General features: G+C 38.5%; 1 protein-coding gene across 3 annotated transcripts; it reads left to right on the plus strand.

The window, feature by feature from the left end:
- On the plus strand, positions 1 to 10,455 carry LOC121273344 (zinc finger CCCH domain-containing protein 10-like). 3 transcript variants are annotated; one of them, XM_041180499.1, is made up of 4 exons: positions 1 to 219; positions 340 to 466; positions 1,160 to 1,227; positions 4,441 to 10,455. In XM_041180499.1, the coding sequence occupies exon 4, from the start codon at positions 4,489 to 4,491 to the stop codon at positions 6,136 to 6,138; it is 1,650 nt and encodes a 549-aa protein (XP_041036433.1). In that variant the 5' UTR covers positions 1 to 219; positions 340 to 466; positions 1,160 to 1,227; positions 4,441 to 4,488; the 3' UTR covers positions 6,139 to 10,455. The 3 variants fall into 3 exon arrangements, with proteins under 3 accessions (XP_041036433.1, XP_041036431.1, XP_041036432.1); XM_041180497.1 differs by lacking the exon at positions 340 to 466 and having other exon boundaries at positions 2 to 219; XM_041180498.1 differs by lacking the exon at positions 340 to 466 and having other exon boundaries at positions 3 to 215.
- Positions 10,456 to 10,996: the final 541 nt, after the last annotated feature.

Consider the following 10,996-nt stretch of genomic DNA (forward strand, 5'->3'; position numbering starts at 1 on the left):
AGAAATGTGAGGTTTAAGGGCAAAAAAGGGGGAAGAACAAAAGAGAAAGTCTGTGATAGGGTAGAATGCAGTTGCTAAACGGGTTGCTGTTCATTGAACAATGGCTGCAGAGAGACTTCGATAGCGTCTTCTACGGTTGCTCTTGTCTCGGAGGACCTGAGTCCATATTCGTTGCAGTTGGAGGACTGAGGGGGGGAAAAAAAGGCTTGAATCGCGTAGGTAATTGTGGTCCTGTTTCTTTGTGATTTCTATATGGGTTTTATTCCAGAATCGATCGAGTGTAATTATTTGTTTCTGTAGTTTAAAAAAAATGTTTTTTTTTCATTTGTGCGCTGGCAGTTGTATCATTTTGAGTAAATCCGTTGAGGCCTAGAAGCGCAATTGAAGCCTCGCAGCAAGTTCGAGAACTTTCCGCCACCAGAGCTATCAACGGCACGATTTCGCGCGAGTTTCTGACTGAATGCCGGTAGGCTGAAGAACGAGAATTGTTCTTGGGAAACGAGGGAATTTGTGTCCACTTAATTGAAAAAGTTATAACTGGCTTGAAAGAACGGAATTGTGGATTCATTATACAAAAAGATAATGTATAAATGAAAATCCAAATGAGGAACTTTTTAAAGGGCAACCACGCCAAAAATATCGTTTTCAATTACGAGTCGCGAATAGAATTTTGATTTACATTTCTCGTTTTAACATAATTTGAAACCACTTGGTCCCGTTTGTTCCATGCAGGAGCAGGTTTTCTGTTGGTTGCATGACCGGGTACAGACTAAGGCTGCTGCCCAGCCTCTGGTGATTTTTCCAAGTACATACACCAATCTTCATTTTTAAATCCGAGCCTAATCTCGGCACACTACGCTGGCTGATTGTTATTTTTTCTGCTGTCCTTCTATAATTCACTGGCATGGATTCTCCAGCGTATTTTGAATTAATTAAACCAGGTAATTCAACAATGATTGAATCTGAAACATTCCTGGTCCATGAGCGCAGTGCCACACCAGTTGGACTTTTATCCACTGAGACATTGGAGCCCTAAAAACTATCTGATTGTGATTCAAAATAAATAAACTGATTCAAAAAAAATCTTGACAACTGGGTTAAAAATGTGTTTCCAAGCATAACTAACTTAGTTATACGATGTTTCTTAATTCTTCCTTAGGTCACTTTATCTTTTGCCATTCAAGAGGAGGAGGAGTAAGCAGTAAGCTTTAGTTGACCGCTTAAAAGGTATGAGGGAGGGTAAATGGTTCTTATATTTTTCCCTTTGCCATCCAACCTGGAAAGACCAGATTTGCGCTTTGCAACTCCTTCCATTTGCAGCTATCATTGGGACCTTACAATGTGAAAAACTTTAGCGATGATCTTGAAGATCCTGATCTTCCCCCTCTGACCTGCCTAGTTTTATCCCCTTGTCCCTCCTAAAGACAATGACTCAAGCTGAGATATGTGTCCACAGGTGACGACATTCCTTTAGCGCTTTGCCTGAGTGGTCATTATTAACCCAAGTATAAATATTGATAACTACTCAACCATGGTGACACATTGGCAAGCTTAATCCTGTCTTTGCCCATTGTGCATATATGTACTTATTAATGGTGTTCAAGCTAGAACTCCAGCTTTTTGTTTGATTTTAATAATTAAGGGATGTTGATGCCAATTTTATTCCTCCACAGCTGTCCTGGTTGAGATAATTTAATGCTTCTGTGGGAGAACCCAGCACCATGCTATCCTGTCTGGCTCCTCAGTATGACACCATAAGTTTCATTTGCCTACTGAGTTGGTGGTGATGAGAGGCAGAATGGATTGTTGTTGTGCTTTTTGACTGGACTGCTATATATTTTTTTAAAATAGTAGTCATGGGGAAGTACATTGGGTACAAAATACTGTCTCATCTGTATTTCCTAGGTGAAAAAATAGTTAAGGTATGCCCTTCCTCCCTGCATAGTAACATTAGAGTGAATTCAGCAATTGATTGGGATTATTTATCAAAATGCCATATTCCACTAATTTGGAGCTGAACTGAAAGTTCGAAACTCTCAAGGGTACATCACAACTTCAAATTGCATGAAATCATTTGTCGACATTATCTTGGCATAAGTATTCCGTGCAGTAAGCATGCTGCTCTTGGAATCAACAAATTTGTTTGTTATTTGGGTTTTTTTTTTTAAAGTTTGATGAACTGAACTTGAAGCAATTTGTCAGATAGTTGTGACATTCTTACATAGAACTTTGAGGAATTAGACCAATAACTTACTATTTTTATGCAACTGAACCCAGTTTATGTGTTTTAGATTACTGTCAGCAACAGTTCTGTACTCTGGCAGCAGAAAATAAAATGCAGCAGGTCATTTCCTCCTCTCTTCAGTGATGTGGTGCTATCAGACCCATGCTCTTGGATACAAATAAAACTTGTGCAGATCAACATGATTTTTTAAAATTGAAAAACTTAGGCACTAAGGCTCTTTCTACAAGACACCACAAAAATTGAAAAGATGAGGTAAACTGATGTAATAATTAGGTCAGAGAAAGAGAGGTTAAAAACGTCAACTCTTTCTAAGTCCTGAGAAAGAATGAATTAGATTAAATCAAAACTCATTACACTGTTCCTTAATCATTGTGAGGATGTAGGAAGAGTATATGTTTGGAGTTTAGGAGGAACCAAAGAAAATTTGGAGGAGCACTTATTAATAATATATCAATATAAATTAAAATTTAAAGGTGGTTCATAGAAAAAAGGGGGTGAAGATAATTGGCTAACAGACAGGAAGCTTTTCTTGCCTCATATCCACAAATACAAGCAATGCCAGAAGAGTCAACTTCTCCCCCACCCCTTGAAATATGGGATCAGTACTCAAGTTTCTGATAGGCATTAGCTTCATAAAGAGGTGTTGAGGGAATGGAGGTGAGAGGGTAGTGGGGAGGGAAAGGTTTTTGACATGAAAGAAGCATATCTTCTTGGGAATAATTTTAGCAATAGAGATGTGGAAGGTTTCTTTGAGATCAGAGGAGATGATGTAAAAGGACAAAGAAGGACAAAGGATAGGGCTATCAAAAAAGTTGCAGCTATTAGTTGGATTTGAGAGAGAGAGGAAGGAGCAACTTTGAAAAATTTGAAGAAACAGTATTTTATAGCCTTATTAAAGGGTGTGAAGGAGAGATGTGAGTCAAATATTGCAGTGTAAGGGAAATGTGGATTATAGCATTAAAATCAACAGCATATATTTCTAATAGCAAAGCTTGCAATGAAGTTGACAATATATGCTGAACTTGTCGAAGAAAATTGGGTCACTTGTGTGTTTAATTTTTAAATCACCGTTCAATTGCAACTTCAAGTTAACTTGATGCTGCTTGTATTAAATACCTACATTTTCTATAAATTGATTTTTTATTAATAAAAGTTGTAGCATGGTATATTCAATGGAATTCCATCAATATTATTTTACTACAAACTCCCTACTGAACATATATTACAACATGTCATGATTGTGTTTGTGTGTGGCATGCAAATTTGCGATTTAGGAATGTATTTAACAGTCTAAAGTATAACTGTCATACTTCATTTGTTAAAGTAGATATCAAATACTTCTCTTGGCATCTCTGGCATTAACAGTGTTTAAATATGAACAACAAAACTGTTTCATTTTAGTTTTTTTTTAAACTAGAATTTGAGGGCCAATTCTGAAATGATTAGCTGTAAGAATTTTCTGCGGTGAGTAGACAAATAGGTTCTGTTGTGGAATTCCGTGTGAAAAGTCAAAGGTTGAGTTTCCAGTTATTTACATAGTATTTGTTACAATAACGTTTAATTGCAAGAAGACTGAACTCTAGGCTCTTGTGAGCTAAATCAGCACCATTCCTTTTTCTTTATTCTTCGAGATGTTTCTTCAATAGTTCATTTCCACTGCTGATTGCAAGTCCCTGCATTTACAAATTCCTATAAATATTGCAATAAGATTCCTTTTTTCAAATATTTACTACCTGAATAGCAAGAATTGATTGAAAAGGCAATTATTATTTTATTGTGCCAGTGTCTTTTTTAAAAAAAATACAACTCCTGTAATGCATTAATGTCTATGATTTTAAAAGTTAAAAAAAGACAAACTAATGCTTCTTCCAAAGGAGGAGAGTAAAATCACTGACAGCAACTCCTCGATTCCTGTGTTATGTTGCACATGTGTGGATTCTAGAAGTTGCTATCAATTGCAGAGGGGTAATGATGGCGAATGCTGACAATTTCATCATCATTACTGTAGCAAGATCCAGGTCAAACTAATGTTTCTTCTCCCTTTTTTTAAAATAAAACTTCTACCACCACCCCAAAAAAGTATTTTTTGACGTAGGTGCATCTACAATGTTTTGTGAGAAAGGGATTAACCACAGTTACTTTGTAGATTAATCTCTTGTTCATTGTAAAAGACCTGGCTTCTTTTTCTTTTGCAGTTGTTTATTGAGAGCCTTGGCTGAGTAGCGCAGAAATAATCTGGAAACATGTCCGAGAACGACACTGATAATTTAGTCAACAGCGGCAAATATGAGGCTGGCAAGAGCAAACGGAATGTTTGCCGAGACTTTCTGCGCAATGTCTGCAACCGTGGTAAGAATTGCAGGTACCTCCACCCAGATGATGTTGAGGCTTCCGACCTCGCCGACATAAGGAATGACACTGATAATTTAGCCAACATTGGCAGTGATGAGGCTGGTAAAAGCAAACAGAACATTTGCCGAGACTTTCTGCGCAATCTCTGCAACCGTGGTAAGAATTGCAGGTACTTCCACCCAGATGATACTGAGGCATCTGACCTCACTGACATAAGGAACGACACTGATAATTTAGTGAACATTGGCAATGACGAGGCTGGCAAAAGCAAACAGAACATTTGCCGAGACTTTCTGCGCAATCTCTGCAATCGTGGTAAGAATTGCAGGTATTTTCACCCAGATGATATTGAGGTCTCCAACCATGCTGACCTAGGTGACGATGCTGATAATTTAGTCAATAATAGCAAATATGAGGCTAGCAAGAGCAAATTGAATGTTTGCCGCGACTTTCTGCGCAATGTCTGCAACCGTGGTAAGAATTGCAGGTACTTCCACCCGGACAATGTTGAGGCGTACAACATTGGTGACATGCGGCATGAGTCGATCTTTTGTCAGTACTTTCAGAATAGCAAATGTACCCGTGAGAACTGCACGTTCATTCACGGGACAAAGGGGGAAGAGAATTACTACAATAAAACAGGAAAGCTTCCTGCCCACTTGCAACAGACAGTGGCTGTGACATTTGGGCTCTCGCCCTCTAACCTTCCTCTTATTACAAAGGAAATCCCATTCTGCCGTGATTTTCTAAAGGGCAAGTGTCGAAGAGGATCCAAATGTAAATTCCAACATTTAAAACGTGATGACAATGATAAAAAAAGTGTAGAAAGAGTGTCGTCACAAGATAGAGAACTTTCTCCTGAGATTTGTAGATATGACCGTTTGGATGACCTCTATGAGACTGAGAGATGTGATTATGACCAACACCCGAAAAGGAGAAGGGTGGAGGGCCTGCGGTTTGAAGTATTTGATTACAGCACTCCTCCTAGTCTGCGCCCAGGTGAACTGAGTTTTTTGGAGGAGGAAAACCATATGCTTAGAAAGCGCAATGAAGAACTCAAAAAGCAGGTGTCAAGCCTAATGCTGACCAATGAGGTCCTTCTGGAGCAGAATGCAGATCTGCGCAAGCAGGTGAAGTTGGGGATCCTGAACACTGGGGCTGACCCAACACAACAGCCAACCATGCACACTGTTACCAACTATAACCATAGCATAGTGGAGACTCACACCACCCTGAGCAACCAGACACTGAGGTCACAGCCCATTTCTCATCAAGAGTTGATAGCGCAAGCTAGAGCTCATAATGCTTTGTGTTCTGAAGCTACATCCCAAAGTCCACCCCGTCTTAGCGCTTCTATCTCTGCACCCTATGCCCAGGGGATGGCATCGCCTGTCTCGATGGCACCACTTGCCATTTCTGCACCGGTGGCAGTTACACAATCACTGCCAGGAATTGCCATGAGCTATACCACCACTCAAATGGTCAGTTATCCAAATGCGTCACAGAGTATGAGGTTCCTCTGTCGTGCAGAAGAGAGTTGAGGTTGGAAGACATTACAAAAGATTTCTATTTTCCTGTTGTTGCTTCCAGGGCAGTTGTGAAAAAGGAGTTAAGTCTCGCCATCAGCAACCCTTTTGCAAAAAACAATGAAATAATGAGGATACTTTTTATTCCTGTGTACAATGGTGAGTGTTGATGAACTCACCAAGGGAACTGCCAATGCAGAATTGTACCTCAGCAGTAGTAACAAACTGAAGTTAAACCATTCTTCAGTTTGCCACAATATACGCCGCAAATGTTTTAGAAAAGAACAGATTAAACAGAAACCATGTTTTTGAACGCTTTGAAAACTTGGTGTCAGCAGAGGTCTTGATTTTGTTTTGCTCACTCTGTAAACTCTGATGCTAATGAAAGCGATGTTTTTGACAGCACTTTGCAATGCCCAGACCAACTTAAGCTCTCCTGCTGCTGCAGTTGGAATAGTTTTGCCTGCACTATGCTCTGTCCGCTCATGTAAAATTAGTTTCATTCAACAACAAAAAAGTAGTTTTTTAAAGTTTAAATTATGCATGCGCTAAAAAGCTTTGTGCCTGTTCAGCAATTGACATGTTTTTAAATCACTTTTAAACTAGGACACTTTTACAGAACAAAAGGTAAATCATTCTTTACCCCCGCCCCCCTCAAAAGATACACTACTGCTTTGATTGTGGTCAGGGCAGTAATTGGAGGATATGCGGAAGGTGGAACCACAGATATCTATTTTCCCTTCCGTTGGGGAAATTGTCCTGTAGTATAAATGGGACAGTTTCAACCACAGATTTTGGGGAGTGAGGGGGCTGTAAATCTACAAAAATGGCTGTCTTCCTATAAATGCAGCAACAGGGGGCTAACAACATGCGCGCATTTGAAGTAAGGTCACAAGCACCTTGGATTAATGACTCCCAACTAGCGATGGTCATCAAGTTCTCTTAAGTTGTCTTGTTCACAAATCATCAGTTTTGAGCACTCAAAGTTCAAATTGTATTAATGAGCTATATGTTGAGCAACAAAATTGTTTTTTTAAGGGATACTGATGGCAAGACTTCCTCTGCATAAACTAAACAGAAAATCTGCAAGATCATTAATGGATTGATAGTCTATCAAAACAAATGATTCAATGGGATACGATATAAATTGCAGACTACTTATTTTCCTTTCCTTCCCCCAACAATTTATGAAATTGTCACTTTTTTAGTTATTTACCAATGTACTTTTAGCAGTATTTTTAATTTTTTTAACCAGTAATCTAATACCCACAAATGTTCTATTTTTCCATTTCTTTATTCAGAGATTACAATTGGGGTTATCTGAAACAAAGTAGTAATGTAATGCTTACTTTGTTAGATTTTAAATCTCCCTGATATTTGCATATAGACATTCTGTATCCATCCCATCTCAAAGATTCTGTGATTCAGATATGCATACAGAGGGTTAATTTTCAGTGATTCATGTGTATTTAGTTGAAATTTAATTAAACATACATTGTGTCTCTTTTTTTCCTCAAGTCATCAAATTTGCATTTTTCCTTTTATGTTTTTGTACAAATAGAATTCCTGACCGAAACATTTGTAGCTCTTGTATTTACCGTCTTTTCTTTTCAAACCTGTATGAGCCCTCTGAAGATTGGACTACGAAAGGTGTTTTTTAGAAATGAAATGAATACATTCTCACCACAAACTCCCAAGCATATAAAAATTATTGTAGAATGGTACAGTACTGCAACTTGTTTATGAATCCGACTAAAATGTGTATGTAATAAATATGTTTGATTTAGCGCCTGGAGGCAGGGTGGTTAGCAACTAATAGATGAAAGCAGCATTGCAGCAGATGATGTAGAGAAAGAATTGCTGGTTTCTCATCATTTGTTGGAAGGTCGAGGCTCAACACTGATATATTGCTGTGCCATATCCGCGTCTGGTCAGGATGCTCACCCGATGCCACTGTCAGTCTGCAGATTTCAGGGGTGCCTTACCAATGTATACGGCATAAGTATGGCTGCTTTCTGTTTTTAATTCAGCGGCAACAAAATCGCAAAGCCAATCAGAGCAAATAAGAAACATACATTCATGCAGACACAAAAAAGTACCATGTAGAAGGTAGATATATGTGTATGTATATGATATGACTAAAACATATTTTTAGTCATCAGTAGTATAAATGTATGTGTGACGTTGAGCGAGGACAGAATCTGGCTCAGTGTAATGTTTCCTCCCCCCTCAGTCAAATATCCTGCACCGTCTAGGCTCAAATGAAAGATGACCACTTGGGTGAGATACCAGTGGACACCCTGTTGAACTATACTTCAGTGTGGTGTCAGTGCCTTTGGGTGAGGAGGCTGAGAGTAGAAAATTGGCAGAGGAAAAAGAGGGAGGGAGAAGGCTTGCAATTATACATTAGGATATAAAAGAGAACTACAGTAAATAATGTAGAATACAATGTGTGTCATGTAGTTGGTTGGCAGTTCAGTTTTTTTCTACTGTAATTTGTATGAATAGCACATAATTGTGCCCATTTGATTGACCCTTGCTCAAACAAATTACACCATTAGGTATGTCATTGACCTGCTCTACTGCATGATAGGATGGGGCATCTGAGGGAGGTGCAAAGAGAAACGAGGTACTTCTAAGCAGAGGGGCATTGTGAAAATGAACCCGTGCCTGCATCCATTTTGTTTAAGGGGGAATAAGGTAACTATACAGTTTCCCAAATTTTCTGTGCAGTTATTCACTTCAAGATGATTTTAACTTTTGCAAGTTTTTTGTTTCCAATTGTTGTATTCAATATTTTGACTCAATTACAGATTTCTAACTTGTTAAAATTGCACGTGGGAGTTTCTATTTATGTAATAGTGGCATTACTGTCAATCAGGAAACTGTGTAGAAAATGCACTGTTGGGAAGGATTAAAGGGCCAAAACCAATAGTGAGGAGCTTGGGTCTGCAACATGGGAAATATGAACCTTTTGAAAATCTTAGTTTCAAAATACAGCAAACACTTCACTGTTCTGAGAGTCCCCAAGATTTTGCAACATAAAGTGGAATGCCAGGATTGTCTAACTGCAGCCAGAAAACCCAAAATCCACAACAATTCAAATAGATTTTCTAGGCACAACTTTTGAAAAAGGCCCGTTAAGCACATTTTATCGATTTTTATGCTGATAACTTGTTAGTGTAGATACCGACTGTCAAATATTCACAAAGTTCTGGATGTCTGTTGATGTTCATAAAGAGTTATGATTTTATTAAGAATCTGAAGATAATTGATGTCCAGTATATATAAATATTACAGACTATACATGACAATGAATGTACAGCAGTGTTGTCACATTTGTTAGAAATAAAACTGATTCAGGACCAGAATAGATGAATTCACACTGTTTTTGAACAGAGCCAACTGGACGAGGAAGACTTTTGTCTTTGGGTGTGTTTTTTTCTTTGGGTTACATGTACTACCATTTTCCAAAGTTAAACCTTCCCACTGATAACCTCCAGAATAACCTAAACTTTTGTATCTTGCTTAATTGATATTGTGTAAGTTTTTAAAAAAAATCATATTTGCAAGAAAATTAAACACAAGTTTTCTCCGCTCTATGTATAACTACGTTTGTTATCAGTTCATTTTTTAAAAATGTTGATATATGTAATCATTTTAGAGTGTGAACTATGAATTATTCATTTTAAAATGGTTAGATTCTTTAGAAGGGCAATCTAGTGATCTAAGAATTCATAATAGTTCTTGTCAGCTTGCTAAGTACCCATTGCTTTTGGTACCTGTCTTGAGCAAACCCCACCCTTGGCCATCACTCAGACATATTAGATGATTCTTAATTCACCATTACTAAGCTGTACTATTTGATTTGGAGGAGGATGGGGATGGAATTGGGAATCTGGAAGGCGGAGTGTCCTCCTACAGAAATGTATACCACCTCCTGGCAGATTAAATTAGCATTGTGTCTTGTTCTGCTTGCTAAAAATGGACGCAGATGTTTCATGGAAAGGATGTAAGGTTGGACCTATTCAACCATGTCACTGAGGAAAGCTGCTGAACAGAGACCAGTTGTTTCCCCACATTGAAAGTATGGGGCAATAGCAGAAGGATTTGTCCCTGAGTTCTTGTTTGTCTAACAGCAGCCAGTTTCAGAGCAGCATAATTAAAGGCTGGGTGAAGGACACCCACTTTCTTGTCTGCTGGCAGTGTACGAAGCAAGATTACCTTTTGTTGTAGAAAGATGAGCCTCTTCCTGAACAAAGGAAAAAAAACTGTATTTCTGTGGGATACTAATGTGTGTGGTGCAATGAAATTAAAGTTTCTCAAAGTCTTGCTTTTTAGTTTTTCTGATTGTGTTTTCATTTAATTGGTTCAATTTATGAAAAACAATAGACTTAAAAGTGTAATTCTATTCAATTAACTAAATTTTTCAGTAAAATTGCTGGGTCTTTTTTGGATTTCCACTTCATCTGCCATCCACTGGTTTCTAATAACTTATACTGGCTCTTCTAGAGCCAACTTCACAGAATCACTAAATTGTTACAGTACAGAAGGAAGCCATTTGGCCTGTTGTGTCCTTGCTGGCTCTCCATTGGAGAAATTTACTTAGTGCCACTCCCCTGTCTTCTCCCCATGGCCCTGCACATTCCTTCCTTTTCAGACACCAATCCAATTCCCTCTTGAATGCCTTGATTGAACCTGCCTCTGCCACACTTTCAGGCAGTGCATTCCAGATACTAACCACTCTGTGTGAAAAAGCTTTTCCTCATGCCACCATTGCTCCTTTTACCGATTACCTTAAATCTCTGCCCTCTTGTTCTTGAACCTTCCACCAATGGTAACATTTTTTTCCCTATCTACTCTGTCTAGATCC

This window comes from Carcharodon carcharias, chromosome X (genome assembly GCF_017639515.1).
Source record: "Carcharodon carcharias isolate sCarCar2 chromosome X, sCarCar2.pri, whole genome shotgun sequence".
Classification (NCBI taxonomy): Eukaryota; Metazoa; Chordata; class Chondrichthyes; order Lamniformes; family Lamnidae; genus Carcharodon; species Carcharodon carcharias.

Coding starts and splice junctions, on each gene's coding strand:
- LOC121273344 (XM_041180499.1), top strand. CDS start 4,489: ATGTCCGAGAACGACACTGATAATTTAGTCAACAGCGGCAAATATGAG.